Source organism: Mustela erminea, chromosome 7 (genome assembly GCF_009829155.1).
Source record: "Mustela erminea isolate mMusErm1 chromosome 7, mMusErm1.Pri, whole genome shotgun sequence".
NCBI classification, from domain to species: Eukaryota; Metazoa; Chordata; class Mammalia; order Carnivora; family Mustelidae; genus Mustela; species Mustela erminea.
In genome coordinates this window covers 14303047-14323221 of record NC_045620.1, presented here as the reverse complement: position 1 = coordinate 14323221, position 20175 = coordinate 14303047, and the positions used below count along the sequence as shown (strand labels likewise).

At 55.8% G+C, this 20175-nt stretch overlaps 2 protein-coding genes and 1 long non-coding RNA gene across 4 annotated transcripts; 2 read left to right on the top strand and 1 right to left on the bottom strand.

The window, feature by feature from the left end:
• The first annotated feature begins 115 nt into the window (after positions 1–115).
• On the top strand, positions 116–6016 carry CTSA (cathepsin A). Its single transcript, XM_032350495.1, has 15 exons — positions 116–214; positions 386–567; positions 685–796; positions 1035–1085; positions 1176–1262; positions 1495–1650; positions 1964–2055; positions 2382–2466; positions 3061–3152; positions 3230–3308; positions 3387–3529; positions 4187–4262; positions 4903–4992; positions 5171–5275; positions 5511–6016. The coding sequence occupies exons 1-15, from the start codon at positions 161–163 to the stop codon at positions 5592–5594; spliced, it is 1488 nt and encodes a 495-aa protein (XP_032206386.1). The 5' UTR covers positions 116–160; the 3' UTR covers positions 5595–6016.
• On the bottom strand, positions 5861–16036 carry PLTP (phospholipid transfer protein). 2 transcript variants are annotated; one of them, XM_032350492.1, is made up of 16 exons: positions 15777–16036; positions 15065–15175; positions 14878–14977; positions 14098–14226; positions 13039–13194; positions 12009–12072; positions 11873–11936; positions 11126–11217; positions 10206–10382; positions 10059–10118; positions 8682–8846; positions 8521–8588; positions 7033–7075; positions 6865–6928; positions 6703–6779; positions 5861–6266 (listed from the first exon to the last, which is right to left on the bottom strand). In XM_032350492.1, the coding sequence occupies exons 2-16, from the start codon at positions 15162–15164 to the stop codon at positions 6135–6137; spliced, it is 1491 nt and encodes a 496-aa protein (XP_032206383.1). In that variant the 5' UTR covers positions 15165–15175; positions 15777–16036; the 3' UTR covers positions 5861–6134. The 2 variants fall into 2 exon arrangements, with proteins under 2 accessions (XP_032206383.1, XP_032206384.1); XM_032350493.1 differs by lacking the exon at positions 15777–16036 and adding an exon at positions 15262–15729.
• On the top strand, positions 7905–13193 carry LOC116594885. The gene is made up of 2 exons (XR_004287455.1): positions 7905–8438; positions 8485–13193. It is a non-coding gene; the product is annotated as an uncharacterized LOC116594885 (long non-coding RNA).
• Positions 16037–20175: the final 4139 nt, after the last annotated feature.

The following is a 20175-nucleotide window of genomic DNA, read 5'->3' as shown; positions in this document are numbered from 1 at the left end:
GGGTCATCTGATGGCTGGCGCGCGCGACACGACCTGGGAGGACCGCGGACTCTGACCGCGCGCAAGCCGCCGCCTGCGAGCCGCCGGTCCCGGGGGACCAGCGAGGCCCGGGCTGGCTGGCTGTCACGTGACGCCGGCACCCACGTGACTCCGACTCCACATGACCTCCCGCGACCGGGCCCCTCCTGGAGAGCGAGGACGCGGGGGAGCAGAGGTGAGGGTGTCCGGGGAGGCCGGAGGGGACCCGCGGCCCGGGTGGGTGGGCGCTGGAGCCTGGCCGGGGACTTCTCTGGCCGCGCGCCGCCAGCTCTTCCGCGGGGTCGCCCCGCGGAAGCGCCGAGGAGCGAGGGAGCGCGGAAACAGACGGCCCTGCTTCCTGCTGCAGATGATCGGAGCCGCGCTGTCGCCTCCTTGGCTGCTGCTGCTGCTCCTGCCCTGGGCGCCCCCAGGCCAGGCAGCGCCGGACGTGGATGAGATCCAGTGCCTGCCTGGGTTGGCCAAGCAGCCGGCTTTCCGCCAGTACTCCGGCTACCTCCGTGGCTCCGGCTCCAAGCACCTCCACTACTGGTCTGCCGCCCTCCCTCCGGGGCGGGGAGGGGACGGGGCGCGAGCTGGGGGAGGGTCTGAAGACCTCCCGGGGAGCCTGGGAGAGGGGCACTCACCCTGCTCTACCTCCCCTCCCAGGTTTGTGGAATCGCAGAAGGATCCCAAGAGCAGCCCTGTCGTGCTTTGGCTCAACGGAGGGCCTGGCTGCAGCTCCCTAGATGGCTTCCTCACAGAGCACGGCCCCTTCCTGGTGAGTGGAAAGCCACGGTCTCCCCCCTACAACCAGGAAGGGGACAGCCCCTAAAGGAAGGGGCTGGGGAGGAGGGAGAGCAGGACTTGGAGGTGTTCCCAGTGTGCCCTTCTCCTGAGCCTGGGTTCCCTGGTCTGTACCATTGACCTGACTTTCTATACCTCGCAGGGGTTTTGCCCGGAGTGTGGAGTGCCCAGCACAGTGGCCCTTGGCACTCAGTCCTCTCTCTCCTCTTCAGGTGCAGCCAGATGGTGCCACGCTGGAGTACAACCCCTACTCTTGGAACCTGGTATAGCTGGAGCCGGGGGTCCTGTGGGGGTGTCCGGGCACTCGGATGGGTTGGGGAGCCTTCTTCAGTTGGTTTCCTCCTGCCATGTAGATTGCCAATGTGTTGTACCTTGAGTCCCCAGCTGGGGTGGGCTTCTCCTACTCTGATGACAAGACTTATGCCACCAACGACACCGAGGTGAGTCCAGTGCCTGCCCTGTGCCCCAGCTTCCCCAGTTCTCTAAGGGTAGCCTGAGCCGGAGAGAAGAACATGGCGCTGGAGTCTGTTTTGGGCTCTTTCGCAGGCTGTGTATGGTCTTGGCGAAGCCACTTCCTCCTGCTCAGAGTGGATGGTGGGTGTCTTGATCTCTGAAGTCCTTTCTAGCTCCAATTCCAGAAGCTTTCGGTTCCCTCCATCCTGCTTTCCCTAGGTCGCCCAGAGCAATTTTGAGGCCCTGAAGGATTTCTTCCGCCTCTTCCCGGAGTACAAGGACAATGAGCTTTTCCTGACCGGAGAGAGCTATGCCGGCATTTACATCCCGACCCTGGCGGTGTTGGTCATGCAGGACCCCAGCATGAACTTGCAGGTAGGGCCGCTGCGGGATGGGAGTGAGGCAGCTTATGGTCATGGCCTTTCGGTGAGCGAGGTCAGGCAGGCCATCTTCCCTGTCCAACTTGGTCTCCTTTGTAATGCGCCTGCCCCAGGCTGGCCTGGCCCTGCTCACGTGCCTCCCAGGACGGAAGCTCACCTGTCAGCCAGCCAGATCTGTTCTTTACTTTGAGTGGCCTCCCCACAAACCAGCTTGGATTTCAGTGTCCACATTGCTGGAGGTCTGGGTGTAGCCCAGGGAGGCTCCTCCTCTCCCTGAAGATGACCTGGATGCCCTGGCTGTTTCACAGGGGCTGGCTGTGGGCAATGGACTCTCCTCCTATGAGCAGAATGACAACTCCTTGGTCTATTTCGCCTACTACCATGGCCTTCTGGGGAACAGGTATGGGAGGGGGCGGTTGGGCAATCTCCGGGGTGGGGCAGGTCATGAGATCTCAGGTCTGCTCTCCAGGCACATGATACCCCCGGGCCCTACCCCAGTTTATGACCAGGTGGGGGGGGGCCTGGGGTTGCTAGAAGTGTTCAGTGCAGGAAGGGATTGAGGAGGGCCGCCGGCAGGATGGCCCCAGAGCAGCTAGGTGGAGAACTTCCATACCATCCCCTGTGATCCATATCCTTGTCCCCTGGGAGGCAGGTGGTGGTGGGAGGTTGGAGGGAGAACGTGGGAGGCCCCCCTTAGGCCTGAATGCTTTTGTGCCTCTTCTGCAGGCTCTGGTCTTCCCTCCAGACGCACTGCTGCTCTCAAAACAAGTGTAATTTCTACGACAACACCGACCCAGAATGCGTGACTAATGTGAGGCTCTTCCCCCAACCTCTGTCACCCCTGACACCCCCAGCCCAGAGAAGAGGACCATATCCCTTCCTTGGGGACTCCCTGACCCTGTCCCCTATGGCTTTCCTGTCCTGCCTTCTACAGCAATTTGGTGTTTTCTGGGACACATCTAGGGATGTGTTCCTGTCACTACTTCCTGTGACTTTCTCAGCAAATCCTAGAATCCCTGTGAGGGAAAGGGTCTCTCACACCTACAGTGTTCCGTGCACTGGGCTGACATAGGTCAACGCGGATTATTTGATATTTAAGTTTCCCTTTTAAGGGACATCGTATTTTCCACATTTTCTAGAAGAGGAAAGTGATGTCAAGAACCTTAAAAGTGTTCAGGTTAACTCGCCTGAAGTCACAGTGCTAGGAAGCAGTGCCACCAGGGTTTAGACCCTGGGCTGGCAGATGCCTTCCACTGAGCCTCAGTTCCCCTACCTGTAAAAAAAAGTGGGGGAAGGGTAACAACAAGAGGCGAAGCAGGAGAGTGATGAATCTTGGGACGTGTTGGTGAGATCCTGGGGAGGCCAGGGCTTTGTGACACGGGGGTGGCTCGGCATGTCATTGCAGCTACAGGAAGTGTCCCGCATCGTGGGCAACTCGGGCCTCAACATTTACAACCTCTACGCCCCCTGTGCTGGGGGTGTGCCCGGCCATTTAAGGTAGGCCCTGCAGTGTGCTCTGGGGGACCCTAGCCCCGCCTGGAGACGGAGGCACCCATCCCCCACTTCACTTGCAGGTTCGAGAAGGACGCTGTCGTGCTCCACGACTTCGGCAACATCTTCACTCGCCTGCCACTCAAGCAGACACGGCATCAGGTGTGCAAGCATCTGGGCTGCTTCTGGTGGGGGTGGGCCAGGGCGGCAAAGACCCTGACCTTTGGTCTGGTCTCCCAGGCGCTGCTGCTGCGCTCCGGGGACAGGGTGCGCATGGACCCACCCTGCACCAACACCACGGCCGCCTCTACCTACCTCAACAATCCTTATGTGCGCAAGGCCCTCCACATCCCTGAGCAGCTGCCCCGCTGGGACATGTGCAAGTGAGGCACTGCGGCCAGCCATGGTCTGGGGGTGGCAGGCTCTCGGGGCCTGTGGGGATCAGACGGGTTCCCAGGAACCCCTTGGCCAGAGTCTCTCAGGGGTGGCCTTCAGGGTGTGGCGGTGGGTTAGTTGTACAGGAAGTCTAACCCTTCAGCTGATGGATGTTTCACCAGTTCATTGGTAGAATGTTAGTTTGCTTCCCCAGTAGTGAGTCAGCAGACCCTGTCCCCCACCCCCGCTCCGCTACAGTCCCCAGTTGCACAGATCTCCTGTGACCCGTGTTGAGTAACATGGTGACACCCGGCATGGCAGGGGCCACTCAAGTCCATTCTGATTGGCCAGCACCCCTGCCCTCCTGCCGTTAACGCTCTGTGGTTCTCACACCCGTGGGCCCCTTGGTGCTAAATCCCAATCGTGGACCCGTCACTAAATGTTTCCATCTACGTTTCCCAACGGGGGTGAGTTGAGGACCTCGGCGTTCCAGCCTCTCATCCAACTAAGTCCTAGAGGCGTGACACAAGGAGAGGACTGAATCCCAGCTCTGCCCCCTGGACTGGAGCTTCGAGCTGGGAGGGGACAGGACGGGGAGGTCTGCCATGTGACTCTTTGTTCCCCTTTACCTGGTCTTCGTGGGGCCTGCCCACGTGCTCCCGCAGCTTCCTGGTGAACATACAGTACCGCCGTCTCTACCAAAGTGTGCAGGACCAGTACTTGAAGCTACTCACCACGCAGGTGAGTGGGGGCCACGCAGTGGGGACCACCAGCAACCTCAGGGCCCCCTTGAGAGTACTGCTCTGGACACCAGAAGCTGAAACTCTAAGAAATGAAGCCCAGTGATACAGGGTCACAATTTGAACATGGGTTTGTCCCCCACCCCGTGCTGCTCTGTGGTAGGAGGCTGGGGGTTCTGCATCGGCCGAGGAGACTTTAGGTGGAGAAGAGCAGGAGTACGTGTTACGGACAGGCAAATGGAGGTCCAGGGTGGGAAAGAGCCTTGTCCAAGGTCATCTAGGAGACCCTGACAGCCAGTCAGGACCAGATTCTGTACCCACAGTGCTTAGAGCAGGAGCTCTAGTGTCAAATGGACTGTGTGTAGTTTCCTTTACTAGCCGTATGACCCAGGGGACGTTTCTCATATCTTGAGATTAGGTTTCCTCACCTGTAAAATGGCGTTAATAACAGTATCCACCTTCATAGGTGAAGCATTTAGTAGAGCACTGGACATGTAGAAAACAGAATACCTGAGTATGTCCTGCTTCATGCTACTTCGCTGGGCCCCCTGAATTCCCTGAAGGGGTAGGGCTTGAACTAGGGAAGGGCTGGGCCCTGCGCTCACGCCAGAGCCCCCGTTCCCTCTCTTGTCCGGCTCCAGAAATACCGGATCCTGCTATACAACGGAGATGTGGACATGGCTTGCAATTTCATGGGGGACGAGTGGTTCGTGGATTCCCTCAACCAGAAGGTGAGGCGCAAAGATCCCGGCTCTGGGCTGGGATGGGGCAGCTGTGCCTGGCAGCTGGCCTCTGCGCAGGCAGACAGGGCCAACCTGGGGGAGTTCCGGGCCCCTGAGGTCTTGCTGGCAGCTGCGAACAGAGATGATGGGGCAGCAGCAGGCTGCTAAGTCTTTCCTGGTGCGGCAGATGGAGGTCCAGCGCCGGCCCTGGTTAGTGGACTACGGGGACAGTGGAGAGCAGATTGCTGGCTTCGTGAAGGAGTTCTCCCACATCGCCTTTCTCACCATCAAGGTAGAGCCTGGGCCTCACGAGGGTTGGCTTGGCTGGAGGGGATGGGGCAGGACCCACCCATTCTCTCCTCCCAGCTGCCTGATACACTGCGTTACCGTCTGGGCCCATAAGAGCAAGTTTTCTGGAGGGAGTGGGCGAAGAGGAAGGTCACTGGCTGGAGGGATCCAGTAGGATGGAGGGGGCTCGAGGGGCAGGGGTGACACAGGAAGGTGATCTCACAGAGCTTTGCTTCTAGGGCGCTGGGCACATGGTCCCCACCGACAAGCCCCAGGCTGCCCTCACCATGTTCTCCCGCTTCCTGAATAAGCAGCCGTACTGATGGAGACCAGTCCCCCTTCTGCCCGATGCAGCCGTACTGACAGAGACCGGTCCCCGTTCTGCCTGATGCAGCCATACTGACAGAGACAAGTCCCCCTTCTGATCCAGCCCCTTTCCTGCCTCTCCTGCTAGGAGGGAGGCCCTCTTTTGTGCAAAATGCCCCTGTGGGGCAGATCCCGGCCTCCAGAACCAACCTACCCCACCATCACTGCCCTCTCCACAGCCCTCTGCCTCCCAGACCAGGCCCCAGTGCCTCAGAAGACAGCCTGGGGGAGTTAGCACTTTATTCCTGACTGGGGTGGGGCCTGGCCCCTCCCTTCATGCACTGGAACACAGCAGAGCTCAGCACGGCCCATGGGGAGGGTGGACAGACGGTAATCAATGGAATGACTGATGATGGAATTAAATTGGGTACAGCTTAAAGCCCTGTCTTTGTGGCACTGGGGGTTAGGACACTATAGGCTGGGGGTGGGAGGTCCTAGGGGAGGGGATGACAGGTATCTGGAGTCCCAAAAGCCCCTTCCAGGGTGGGCTTGAGGACTCAGGCAGCCGCTGTGGAGGGCGGAGGGCCACTGGATGTCCAGGGGTCCCGGGTGTCGGCAGGCCGGTTCTTCTCAATCACCTCTCGCAGCCCTTTGGCAAAGTGGAGGTCAGCCCCGATGGTGAGGAAGCCCTGTGCAGTGGGGCAGAGAGGGGAGTCTGTTCATTCCATCACAGAGGCCAAAATTTCAAGATAGAGACAGAGTTCTTAGCCTTGAGGGGTTCTGTTTAGTGGGACAGGAGGAGCAGCAAAGAAGGTCTTCTAGCTCCCTGTGAAGGGTGTAAAAGAGGCTGCAGGAACACAGTCTGTGGAGGTCAAGGAGGGCTTCCTGGAGGAGGTGACCTCTTAGCTCAGACAGTCAAGATAAGTAGATATTAGGGGTGGAATCCAGGAAGAGGCTTAGAAGGTGAGGGCACAGCTGTGCAGAGGGCTGGAGAAGTCTGATGATGGAAGATTAAAATGGGAGGGGCTGTCAATGAGGGAGGAGCTGGGGTCAGGTAGCCCAGTTAGTTAGGTTGGTGAATCGGGGCGGGGAGGCTCTGCCCTCCTCCATCAACCCCCCACTTACCGCATGGTTCGTCACTACCTCACGCACGAAGTTGATGCCCTCGGGTAGTGGGATCTGCACGCCCCGCCACATCCGCTCTGTGGGTGGGAGCAGTTGGCTCAGCCGGGATCCACCCAGCTCCCCTCTCTTTTCCCTCTCCTGCTCTCCGACCCCCAGCCCTACCGTTGAGCATGGGCATCACCCCGATCTGCAGCATGGTCTTCAAAGGGGCTTGCAGCGGGATCAGCTGGGAGGGAGAGGGCAGGTTGTCAGGGCGAGCAGTAGGAAGCCGACGGGCCTCCGTTGCCCAGCCCTGACCCGGCCTCGGCACCCCCACCACCCGCCACTCACTGCCAGTGACTCCAGGGCGGACTGGTTCGAATAGATTCGGAACCTACGGGAGAGAAACAAGTGTCCAGTAAGCACAAGGCCCAGAAGTTCCCCTTCTTCAGGCCACCAGATGCCCCTCTGTCTCAGCCTCAGATGTTCCCATCTTCACATCTGTCTGGGGTTTCTGCCACTCGCCAGATGTGCATCCCTGGGTGGGGGAGTCCTTTCTCCCACTTTCGGTTCCTTTTCTTCAAGTTTGCTACTCGTAATTCATTGACCACTTCCTGTATACCAGACTTGGCCTGACCGCCTGGCGTGTATGGTTTGTGTTTATTTAATGAAACTTACAGAGTTTACTTCCTCCTAGTACTAATAAGCATGTTACAGAAGTTAAGTAGTAAGATTTTTTTTTTAGATTTTATTTATTTATTTGACAGAGATCACAAGCAGGCAGAGAGGCAGGCAAAGGGCAGGAGGAAGCAGGCTCCCCGCTGAGCAGAGAGCCTGATGCGGGACTCGATCCCAGGACCCTGGGATCATGACCTGAGCAGAAGGCAGCGGCTTAACCCACTGAGCCACCCAGGCACCCAGTAGTAAGATATTTTAAAATGCCAACGTGACTTCATCCTCCCGACAGCTCTAAGAAGTAGGCACTATGAAATGATTTGTACTTTTTAGACGAGGCAGATCGAGCCTAAAGAGCCGAAGGCATTCACCTGGGGTCTCACAGCTGGTAGAGGGCAGAAGCTGCCTCTAGGATCTAAACTCTTTTTTTTTTTTTTTTTAAGATTTTATTTATTCATTTGACAGAGATCATAGGCAGAGAGGCAGGCAGAGACAGAGGGGGAAGCAGGCTCCCCACTGAGCAGGGATCCCGATGCGGGGCTTGATCCCAGGACCCTGGGATCATGACCTGAGCTGAAGGCAGAGGCTTTAACCCACTGAGCCACCCAGGTGCCCCTAGAATCTAAACTCTTAACCACGACCCTGCAATATCTCATTTAACCTCTGGGACAGTGCTGTCCAATAGACCTTTCTGCAGACCGTGGCACATTTGCCCCCGCTGTGTAGTAGCCCCTGGCTGCCTGTGGCTCACATAGTAGGTGCTATGTTTTCCCTCCATTTAGTCCTGAAGAAAATGAAGGTGAAGTGACTCTTAAGATCAGAAAAGCTGTTTCTGTCTGAACCCCTGTGGTTAGGCTCTTTGCTGTGCGACTGTGGGACTGTGGGCACGCCACTTAACCTGGGCTGGTTCATTCCTCTCAGAAGATCTGCTCTGCCTGCCTCTGGGTCATAAGATAATCTAGAGAAGTTCCACCTGATTAAAATGCATTTGTTACACATGAACAAAGACCCTAGCTCCCCAGTAGCTATAGATCTGTTGTTGAACAGGCGTGACTATCCTGAAGGCACTCAGGCTCAGCGAGGTGAAGCGCTTGCGCGACTATCCTGAAGGCACTCAGGCTCAGCAAGGTGAAGCGCTTGCCCGAGACCTTGACTGGTGCTTACCGGCGCAGGTCCAGCTGGGTGCGCAGCGCCTTCCCCCGGAGTGCCATCTTGGCGCTGAGACGGGCGTCCTACAGGCAAGGGGGTTGGGGCAGGGTTACTGACCCACGGGGTCCGCAGCATGCTCATCCCGACCCTCAGTACCCCCGCTCTAATGTCCGCACCATGATCATGCTGGACAGCTGGACCTCGGGCTGGTCAGGCGGGACCAGGGCTATGGTGACACTGGCAGTGACGGAGACCGTGCTCCCCGAGGGCTTGATGGTGCAGCGAGGTGGGGCCAGGACGCGCAGCTCCAGCTTCAGCGGGGAGTCGATCACTGCTGGGCTCTGGGGACAGAGTGTGGGGGGGAGGTGGGGGTGGTCCCAGATCTGCTCCCTGATGAGCTCCAGGAGGGAACATGGGGTGGCTCTGGCTCTGCCTGCTGGGAGCCCAGACCCGCAAATAACGAGGACTGGTGTGGCTTCCCAGACCCTTCAGAACTGTACCCAGCCTCTGTGCCTTTGCTCACGTGAGGGATGGAATGTCTCCTTCTAATGCTTTCCTGAGTTCTTGCTAGTGGGGATCTATAGCCAGCCAGACTCCTCCGGGACAGTGTTTGCATCAGATATCCCCACCCTCTGCCGTATCATCCTTTGCTCTGCACTGCTCTGCTCTTTCCCGTGTAGGCACTGACCAATATTTTGCCCGTGTTAGCTCATTCAGACCTCATCATAACCATGTGAGGCAGGCATTATCATGCTCACCTTGGAGATGGGGAAACCAAGGCACGGAGAAGTTAAGTAACTTGTCGAAGGTTCTGGAGTTATCCAGGTGCAGACCCTGGGATGCAGACCTGGGCAGTCTGGCCAGAGAGTCCGTGACCCTCCCCCACCACCTGGCCATCAGGCAGCTGGTGACGATGGGGATGACAGCAGCAGGGACGGCCGCTAGTGTTTCCTGAGCAGTTAACCTGCGCCAGGGGCTGCTCTGATTTCTTTACGTGAATTAATTCAGTTAATCCTCAGTGACAGCCCTCGGAGGCTGTATAGTGTAGAAGAGATTAAGGGCAAGCCCTCTAACGATCACTGAGATACTTTTTAGATTGTGACCTCCCAACCCTCTTCCCATGAAACAAGGGGAAATCATAAGGCAAAAGAAGAATACATCAGGGGCGTCTGGCTGGCTCAGTCAGTAGAGCATGGGACGCTTAATTGTGAGGGTAATGAGCTCGAGCCCCACGATGGGCATAGAGATTATTTTAAAAAATTAACTTAAAAAAAGAATACATTGGTCATTGTTAGAGTCCCTACGCTTAGAGAGCTTGGGTTCTCAGCCTGTGCTCCTCCTAGCTTCATGAAGAAGTAGCAAGGGCCCTTCACAGACCTGAAATCGACCTTGACAAACAAGAGAACTTAGCCACAGGCGAGACGTCGGGCCTTCTGTCTACTGCTCAGTGGCTGTGGGGGCCTCTGCCTGTACAGCTCACGCGTCCCCTTGCTGGTGTGCAGGTGGTATGGCCGCCCACCCTGGCCTCGTCCCTACCTCCTGCCAACACTCACCAGTAGGACAATGCTCCCAAAGTAGGTGGCTCTCAGCAGCATGTCCAGATCGTGGGGCACCTGCAGAGGGGAAGAAGATGAGGCAGGGTTATCGGGAGTTTCGGACAGGTCCCCTCTTGGCCATCTGGCAGACAGACCCCGACATACCTTGTCCCCCACCAGGGACAGCTTCAGGGCTTCCGCCCGGAAGTAACTTTCCATGGCAGAGTCAAAGAAGAACTCCGAGAAGGCCACGTACACCATCCGCTCCTCCTCCTGCAGCTGGGGCTCTACCGCCCGGTTGGGCAGGCTCCAGTTCCCCTCAGCCAGAGGAAAGAAGGCCCCCTACAGTTGGGGGATCAGGGTCAGCCTGGCCCAGCACCCAGATCTTCCCACGTCCGGTGCCAGGCCCTGTGAGGGTTGGACCCAGTTGCTATCTTTAGGGGTCTTATTAGCACAACTTCTTCTTTTAAGTTGTATTTATTTAACTAATCTCTCCTCCCAACATGGGGCTTGAACTCACAACCCCAAGATTCAGAGTCGCATGCTCTACCAACACCCCACCAGGTGCCCTCGTTGTCAGCACAACTCCTAAAAAGTCATTCAGAGGAGGGCAGCTGGAGTTCTGCAAGGGAGCACTCCCATTAGGCCAGAGAAGGGACACCCAGGAGAGGGACTTGGGGAGGAGGTGGCTTGTGAGTGGGTCTTGAAAGATACAGAGCAGGAGTGAGAAAAGCTGCTGTTGACATTTATATAGATTATGTGCATAGAGCTGTTATGTCCAACTGCTTCAGGGGAGGTGGGAAAGGGCAGCACACGAGCAAAGGCCCTGAGGCAGGAAGCCAGGGGCATATTTGGGAAAGAATGAGTGCAGAGAAACAGGGTGAAGTCAGAAAGGTGGAGCCAGACAAGGTTAACCAGGCTCAGAAGCCAGACTCAGGGGTTGAACCGAATTCTGCAGGCCATGGAGGTCCACTCAGCAGTGGAGTGGCCCAGAGCTGTGCCTTCAGAGGACAAAATGAGCAATGCCGGTGAACGAGGAGGAGGTCTGGTTAGGTCAGAGACACCACAGCAGCCAGGCAGCTCACCCGGAAGTCCATGTCCAGGTTGCTGTCGGAAGCGACGGGGTCCTTCAGGAGGGAGTAGTCGATGCCAACCAGCTCATCCACAGAGCTGCGAACTGTGGGAAGCACAGTCACTCAAGCTGCGTTCACCCTTCTGGGCCTATTTCTCATCCACAACACGGTGATTAGAAATCCTCCCTCGTAGGGTTGTTGTGGGGATCAAATCGGTTTTACGCGGGAAGCAGTCAGTGCTCAGCCATATTAGCGACCACTGCTGCCATCGCCACCCCTATGGCAAGGGCTCCGTGAGATCACTGAGCAAGACGGCAAGGGATTCTTTTCCCTCATTGTTCTGCATGCCCTGTGTGGGGGGCGTGATGATCTCTACCCCACAGCAGGCAGAGGTCATGGCAGGAAAAGGGAATTCGTGTTAGTTGAACACCTGTTAAGTGCAAGGGATGAATACAGAGGAGCTCCCAGTGATCAGCAAGTCCATATCGAGGACCTGGACAGTCATCGCTCAGTTACTAGTTCCAACAACCCCCACAAGGAGGCATCGGCAGCCAAGCGAAGACAACAGGGCCCAGAGAGAGGTGAGTACTTACGTAGGGCCATGTGGCCAGTCAGCAGCAGAGGCCCTATTTGAGGCCAGGGCATGGCAGGGGACTATTCTGAGGCCCTGCCTGGCAGCTGCACACCTGGCCCCCTCCTCACCCCCAGTCCAGTCCCAGGCATGGCCCGGAGCTTCCCACCCGGCCAGCACCAACTCACCAGGCACAGTGTCCAGGAGTGAATTGAGGAGCACCGTCCCTGCGTGGTAAAGCACAGGGCAGATCTGCGAGGTGGGGTCTAGAGTCAGGGCCTTCCAAAGAGAGGAGGGCACCCCACACACACACTACTGCTGTACCTGCTGGTTCAGGAGAAAGCGCATCCCCGAGATGATGAATGTGGAGAGGAACTCATACACCTTCCTGCAAGGAGGGGAGAGACCACGTGAGCCCAGACTCTGCCCTACCCCAATCCAGGTCCAGGAGAAATCACTAGCCTGAGAGATGGGGAGGAGGTGGCTCAGCTTTACTGTATTACCACCTCTTTAATGGAGGGTTTCCAAATCCCCTCTCTAGCCTTATTCTCAAGACCTAACCCCTGCCCCCCACGAGCCCCCTGAATTTACCCCCAGTTCTTCAAACCTGCTGTAAGCATCCCCACTTCCAGATGCTTACTCATACCCTCCCTTCCACCCTCAGCGTTCCTGTCCTGTATGTCCCCCTGTATAGGCTCAGATGCTTCCTCTTCCAGGCAGTCTTCCCAGATTACCCTCTTCTGAACCCAGGGAGGACTCAGTTCCTCCCTCAAAGCCCCAATAACAAATATTTTGTCCCTTCAGCTAGGCTCTGAGTTCCTTTATGAATCCTCAAGTACTTACATATACGTTATTTAATAAATAAAAACTTGGCAGTATACCAACACCAGATGATAAATCCACCACCTTTTCTTTCCCACTCTCTTTGAGAACAATCACTAAGTCCCCTTCTCAGCCCCAAACCTGAAATTATGCTCTTGTTTTTATCAGTGGTAGTGAGGGCTACAAATTACTGAGTTCATGTCCAGCTGCACATACTGATCCTCACAATTACTCTTATCTAGGAAGCTAGCCACTAACATGCCAGTCACTGTTCTAAATATTTGTACATATATTAACAAACAGTCTTCAGAACATAAAATTATAAAATAGTTCCTATTATCATCCTCATCTCACCAATGAGGAAATTGAGGCACAGAGCTTCAGTGACTCGACCAAGGTCACACACTCGACCAAGGGAAATGAGGATGCTGAGAGTTGGACCCTGTTGACCTGGTTCCCAAGTCTGTGCACTTTGCATCGTACTAGGCAGTAAGCTCAAAGGGGGGTGCCCTGGGTTGGAGATCGGGCTTACTTGAAGGTTCCCCCGAAGGCTGCGTGCATTCTGGAGACCGAGGCCTGGCAGGAGACATTGGACACTTTGATGCGGCCATTGGCATCCCGGGAGAGCTGCAGAGCAGTGCGGATAGACACACCCTCGGCAGAGGCATTGATGTAGCCCCCATCATACCTGCAAGGAGGGGTGAGGCACTCAATGTCCTGCCTAACGGTGTCTTCGCCCGCCCCTACTCACCCCATACCTCATGATACTTTTCTTTAAAAATGTTTATATATTTATTTGACAAAGAGATCACAAGTAGGCAGAGAGGCAGACAGAGAAAGAGGAGGAAGCAGGCTCCCTACTGAGCAGAGAGCCCGATTTGGGGCTCCATCCTAGGACCCTGAGATCATGACCTGAGCCTAAGGCAGAATCTCAGCCCACTGAGCTACCCAGGCACCCCGCCATGATACTTCTTTTTTTTTTCTTTTAAGATTTTATTTATGTATTTGACAGAGATTGCAAGTAGGCAGAGAGGCAGGTGGAGAGAGAGGAGGAAGCAGGCTCCCTGCTGAGCAAAGAGCCCAATGTGGGACTCGATCCAAGGACCCTGGGATCATGACCTGAGCTGAAAGCAGAGGCTTTAACCCACTGAGCCACCCAGGATGTCATGATGTTTCTTTCTTTCTTTCTTTTTTTCTTTTTTTAAAGATTTTATTTATTATTTGACAGACAGAGACCACAAGTAGGCAGAGAGGCAGGCAGAGAGAGAGAGAGAGGAGGAAGCAGGCTCCCTGCTGAGCAGAGAGCCCGATGCGGGGCTCGATCCCAGGACTCTGGGATCATAACCTGAGCTGAAAGCAGAGGCTCTAACCCACTGAGCCACCCAGGTGCCCCGTCATGATGTTTCTTAATAAGGCTTCACTTCCCCGGTTTACTAGACATTCTACCAAACCCTTATGAAGTGGGTCTGCTTGTCCCTATTGCACAGATGAAGAAATTGACTCGCAGGAAGGCTAAACGATTGCCCACAGCCCCGCGGCCTCCCAGCCCTCCTGATCCACCCTCCACTCCCCAGCAGTGCCAGGTCCTCACAAGAACCAGTAGACAAGCTGCCTCCGGAAACGCAGCCCCAAGGACGCGTTGCTGATCTGTAGCACCAGCTCTTGCTCTGGCTGGAAATGGAGCTCAGAGGATGTCAGCTGCAGCTCTGTGACCTTCACCCTTCAGGAAGCCTCGGGATTAGTTTCAGGACCACGAAGTGGGTCCCACCCAACCACAGGAAACTCATTCCCTCCTCTCCCGGTCCAGGCCTGGGGAAAGCTGAGGTGGGTGGAAGGTACTCTCCCACTTCCCCTCAAGTGCTGGGCCTGGACTCGGACAGCTCGGAGATGAGCTTCTCCTGACCCAGGTGTTAAAAGTGAGCTTCACCCCTTCTTTAGAGTGATTGCTTGCACCCCCTTCCCTCTCACACCCTGTAGTTGCTTAACCTGCTCTTTTAACCGAATGCTTTGATTTGGTCTCTGTCAGCTGAGCTGCATATCCCATTTCTCCTATCCCCACCGTCGCAAGTTCTTGTCTCTTGTTTCCTGGTACCTTTCCCTTTAGCTCCACCTCGGGGCCTAGACCCCACTCTCATCCCCTGGCAAGTTTCCTGACTCCCCCTTTCCGGGGCTCTTTAGCCACGCCTCAGCCTGCAAGGATTCTGCTTCGCGGTTCTTGGTCCCGCCTATGTTGGAGGGCTTGGCCTTTATTCCACGCCCCATCCTGTCTCTTGAGTCCCGCCCCCTAGCTGTGGCCACGCCCCTACCCCACCCACTTTGTCGTTTCCCCCTACACCGGCCCTAGGACCCGCCCCCCAGGTCTCCGGCGTACTCCGAGATGTTGTAGTAGAATTGGCCTTCCCGGCCCCGCAGGTCCGGAATGGTGATGGTCTCCAGCTCTTGTTCCAGAAAGCGCAGGCCCTCCTGCTTCACTGAAGTAGCAGCGAGACCCTTAGGTCCTGCGCCCACTGCCGGGGCGACCCCTCCCTCATCGGCCCTCAGCCGGCCCCGCGCCTTACCCAGCTCCAGCGCCTTGGAGGTGACGCGGATCTTGCAGCCGGGGAGCTCCGCATGAGCGCCTACCAGAAACGCTAGGAGGAGGGCTCCGAGGAGGGCCATGGCGAGCGGGCCTGGGGTGGGGTCGCTGGAGTCATCAGGGCCGCCCAAACCCACTCCCCGGTTGTCCAACCAGAAAAGGGACTGGCCGGATCCTTACCCTCGAAACAGCTCTTCAGGGAACTTGGAACCAATTATATTGCCTCCATTTGGCAGATGCGGAAACTGAGGCTCAGAGAGTCGATGCGACTCGCGCTCTGGTTCCCAGAGGATTTGGGACACGGGGGAACGGGAGGGGACATCTTCGGTCCCCCCCGTGCACCCGCCGCGTGATGAGTTTGGACCTCCCGGGTACCAGCGCCCCCCCCTTTCCTTTAGCAGAGGGCGGGCGCGGCTTGCCTGTTACTATGGAAACGGCTGCACGCGCATTCCTGGGGGGTGTCTCGCAGTCTCCCAGGCCCCGCGCCGGGGGGAGTAGAGGGGGCTGCCGGCCCAACCTCGGGCTCCGGGTCTCCCGGCTCCGCCCGGTCCTAAATCCCTGCCATTGGGATTCGGCCTGGTACCCCCCCCCCCATATCAGCGCCCGCCTTCACGGGATCTCTACCCCACCCGGGTTCGGTAGACCACGCAGCTCAGCGAGGGGCTGGGGGTGGATGGGGACGCGCCCCAACTCACTGCGGCGGAGCTGGGGGGGGGGTGGTCGGTGCGGTCACGTGGGGCGGCGGGCTGCGCAGGGGATCCGGGCGGCAGGGTCTGGCGGGCAGTGCTGTTCCAGCCGCCTTTATAATGCCGGGCCTCTCCGACCCCCCTCCTCGCTCCCGCTCTCCCCTCCTCCCTCAGGGGCTGGGAGGGACGGGGCGGAACGCTGGCAGCCGCGAGGGTGGAGAGGGCTGTACAGAGCCCCGTGACAGGCCCGGCCGCTGTCAAGACAAGTGGGGGACCCAAGCCGGGAAGGAGGGAGGGAAGTGCCGGAATTGGCCCGCCCAATCCCAACAGCCCTTGCTTCTCTGGGACCGTGGTTTAAATTCCAAATGCCCATGTCTTCTTGTATGATCCTGAGCAAGTCACTTCACTTGGGTCACTGCGCCTCAGTTTCCTCATCCAGCAAAATGTGCGGGATACTTGGGACCACCCACAAAATCAATGCCCAAGTCACATTTTCTTCTTTTCCACCTACAATCATCAAGACCTCTTCTTGGCAGGCTTCACCCGGGGACCCCCCCCACCACCACCACCACCAAATGTCTCTATGTCACTCTGTAGGGACCTAACAGGCCCTGGAGACTTCTCCCACCAGAGTCCAAGCAAGTGATGCCTGCCCAGGAGGTTGGGCGCAAACTGCTGGAGTCACCCCAGAGGCAGGCAGGGTTGGTGTTTCCTGGGGACTCTGGATTTTGTGTGTGTGAACCTTTGAAGCTAGGTTCTCTGCACAGTATCTCCATCTACTGCCTGCGGTGTGTCCCCAGCTTCTGGGACTGGCACAGAGTAGGCGCTGGCTAACGGTAACCTTTGTTTGTTGTCAAATGGCTGAAAGCGGAAAGGAAAAGCAATAAAGGTGAGTGTCCACTGAGAACACATATGTAGCACTAAGCACTCGTCCAGGAATGCCAACATGTCCTAACTTGGCCAGGACCTTCCTAGCTTTGAAACTGAATGTCTCCCTTCTGGGGAACCCCCTCAGTCCCAGGCCAACAAGGATGGTTAGTCATCCTGGATCTAGAGGAACTTCTTTAATCTTAACCTATGAGGTTGCACTTGTATGGACCGACCCTAGCAGGAAACCAGACGTGAAGACCACTGGACAGCTACTACCAGAAAACCCACGAACTGTGAAAGGGTGGGAGGTGGTATTTCTAGCCCAGTAGCTAGTGCTTAGACTCTTGAGTCTGACAGACCAGGATTCAAATTCTTGGAATTCATCGAATTCTTGGACCCCTACTGAAGCAGCGCTGAGACTCAGCTTCCTCTTCCAAAAAACAGAAACAGCAAGGTCGTTGCAAGAATAAATGTGCCTCCTGGCTGTGCTGAGCACAGTACATGGCATACCATTAGTGCCAAATAAATACTGGCTATTCAGATGAGAGGCACACCCCACAAGCACATGAGACAGAAAGGGTTTAGGAGAGGAAGGAAGAGCGAGCTAAGGATATCCAGAGGAGGAAGTCCTTAATGCCTTTGAACTCTAGTAGCCCTCACTCTTCCTGGAGCCTGGCTCAAGCAGAAAACCTGGCAGATGTTAGTTTTCTTTCTTATTTTCCTTTTTTAGATTTTATTTATTTGTTTGACAGAGAGAGAGCACAAGCAGGGAGAGCAGCAGGCAGAGGGAGAGGGAGAAGCAGGCTCCCTGTTGAGTAGGGAGCCCAAGGTGGGGCTTATGGGGTTCCATGCCAGGACCCTGGGATCATGACCTGAGCCAAAGGCAGATGCTCAACCGACTGAGCCACGCAGGCGCCCCTCTTCTCAATTTCTTAACTGAAATGCAAGCTCCATCTTTGTATCACTGGGATGTCCTGCAGGAGATTCTTGTTTCCTGCATGTCACTATCTCCGCAGCAACCCCAATGAGCTTTAAACGGAGCTGTGTGATCTTGGGCCAATAGTTTAACCTCTCTGGGTCTGTTTCCACATCCGGACTGCTTGTAGATCCCTAAGAGTTAATGTGGTTTTTGTTTTTTGTTTTTTTAAGAGTTAATGGATTTAAAGACGATGAGCACCTGGCATTTAGTAAGGGCTCGGAAAATGTCAGCTACAATCATCAGCGTCCTTTGTTAGCATCTAGGGCTTTCCATGACATTCAGAATAAACTGTGGCCTCTGCGCCCTGACTTCAAGGCACGCTACACGCGTGCCCCTGTCTCGTCACCCACCCTCTGTCATCCCTCTTTATTCTGCTCTGGCCACACTGCCTTTGCACTTGCTGTTCTCTCTGCTTGGAATGCCTTTCCACCTGATCTTCCCACAGCTCCCTCCTTGTCATGCTGGTCTCAGCTTCAGCAGCATTTCCTCAGAGAGGACTTCCTGTCTACCTCGCCATTACTCTCAGTCCCATCAGCCTGACTTATTTGCTTTATACATCTTCTGACCAGTTAATATCGGTCTACCAAAGTATTGGTGAATGGAGACATGGTCTGTGTCCATGAGAGCTAGGATCTGGTTCCCCACTTATTCCCAGTGCCTAGAACCGTGCCTGCAAGGAGGAGGTCCTGTTCATTTGCTGAGTGACTAAACTGGTTTGGAGCCCTCAGGTGTGTCTGGGGGACAGATGACATCTACAGCACCCCAGATTCTTTTTTTTTTAAAAATATTTTATTTATTTGACAGAGAGAAATCACAAGTAGGCAGAGAAGCAGGCAGAGAGAGAGGAGGAAGCAGGCTCCCCTCCAAGCAGAGAGCCCGATGCGGGGCTCAATCCCAGGACCGTGAGACCACAACCCGAGCCGAAGACCGAGGCTTCAACCCACTGAGCCACCCAGGCGCCCCAGCACCCCAAATTCTTAAGGGACTCCTGTCCCATGTTTGTCTCAGCCCGAATGACCCTAAACACAGCTCTGGGCTTGGGGACAAGATGGACTCACTGGCCTTGAATCCAGGGACTTGCCCTGGCAGCCCGACTCTCCGTCCCTTGGGTTTCCCCTTCCTCCTGAAGCGTGTGCCCCCCCGCCCTCAAACTTCAGTGACACTGGCAGTTGGGCAGCCCAGGGGGGTCTTTGGCAACCTCCCTGAGTCCTCAACACTTGACCTGAGGGATGAAGAGATCAGAAGCCCCAAATCCCTTCCACTTTCACTCCCAGCTTTGAAGAGGGAAGGAGGGACTTCCCAGCCCTCAAAGGGACAGGACAGAAATCCTTTTCTAGCCCCTGCTGTGCACCCAGCACAGCGATATTGTTAAATCACCAGGAGAGCAAAGCATTATTTAGTTAGCTTCGGAATCACGCAGACCTGGTTCAAATCCTGCTCCTGTCATTTTCTAGAGCAGAGGTCAGAGAGCTGTTCCTGTTAAAAGTCAGATAAGATAGTACATATTTTAGGCTGTGCTGGCTCTGTAGTCTCTGGTCAGCTGTTCAAACTCCTCCACGGCAGCTATAAACGAGACTTTCACGAACAGCCTGCTTGCTGGATGTGCGCCCATGGGCTGTAGGTTGCCAACCCCTGTTCTAGAGTAAATTAAAAAGTAAATCTTGGGGTGCCTGGGTGGCTCAGTGGGTTAAGCCTCTGCCTTCAGTTCAGGTCATGATCTCAGGGTCCTGGGATTGAGCCCCATATGGGGCTCTCTGCTCAGCGGGGAGCCTGCATCCCCGCCCCCCCACTCCCCGCCTGCTTGTGATCTCTCTGTCAAGTAAATAAATAAAAACTTTGAAAAAAAAAAAAAGTAAGTCTCTTTAAGAGCCTCAGTTTCCACATCTGTCAGATGGGGATGATCTAGTACCTGCCTACCTCTCTGGGTGGTTGTGAGATTTTTTTTTTTTTTTAAGATTTCATTTATTTATTTGACAGAGAGAGATCACAAGTAGGCAGAGAGGCAGGCAGAGAGAGAGGGAGGGAAGCAGGCCCCCCGCTGAGCAGAGAGCCCGATGTGGGACTCGATCCCAGGACCCTGAGATCATGACCTGAGCGGAAGGCAGCGGCTTAACCCACTGAGCCACCCAGGCACCCTGGTTGTGAGTTTTTAAATAAAGTATGTAACATGCTGGGGGCCTGGGTGGCTCTGTCTGTTAAGCCGCGGCCTTTTGATTTTGGCTCAGGTCATGATCCAGCCCCACATCTGGCTCTGCGCTCAGTGGGGAGTCTACTTTAGGATTGTTTTCCTCTCCCTCTGCCCATTCCCCCCCAACTCACTCTCTCTAAAATAAATAAGTAAATCTTTTTTTAAAAGATTTTATTTATTATTTATTTGACAGAGATCACAAGTAGGCAAAGAGGCAGGCAGAGAGAGAGGGGGAGGGAGGCTCCCCATGGAGCAGAGAGCCTGATGTGGGGCTCGATCCCAGGACCCTGAGATCATGACCTGAGCCGAAGGCAGAGGCTTTAACCCACTGAGCCACCCAGGCGCCCCAGCAAATCTTTTTTTTTTTTTTT

What these genes read in the sequence shown, in the direction of transcription:
- CTSA (XM_032350495.1), top strand. Translation starts at nt 161, where the DNA reads ATGACCTCCCGCGACCGGGCCCCTCCTGGAGAGCGAGGACGCGGGGGA. An exon ending in ACCCAGAATGCGTGACTAAT is followed by an intron (nt 2,467 to 3,060) that starts GTGAGGCTCTTC and finishes ATGTCATTGCAG; the next exon opens with CTACAGGAAGTGTCCCGCAT. An exon ending in TGAAGCTACTCACCACGCAG is followed by an intron (nt 4,263 to 4,902) that starts GTGAGTGGGGGC and finishes GTCCGGCTCCAG; the next exon opens with AAATACCGGATCCTGCTATA.
- PLTP (XM_032350492.1), bottom strand. Translation starts at nt 15,164, where the DNA reads ATGGCCCTCCTCGGAGCCCTCCTCCTAGCGTTTCTGGTAGGCGCTCAT. An exon ending in TTCTACTACAACATCTCGGA is followed by an intron (nt 14,227 to 14,877) that starts GTACGCCGGAGA and finishes GGCTTCCTGAAG; the next exon opens with GGTGAAGGTCACAGAGCTGC. An exon ending in ACCTGGACATGGACTTCCGG is followed by an intron (nt 10,383 to 11,125) that starts GTGAGCTGCCTG and finishes CCCCAACTGTAG; the next exon opens with GGGGCCTTCTTTCCTCTGGC.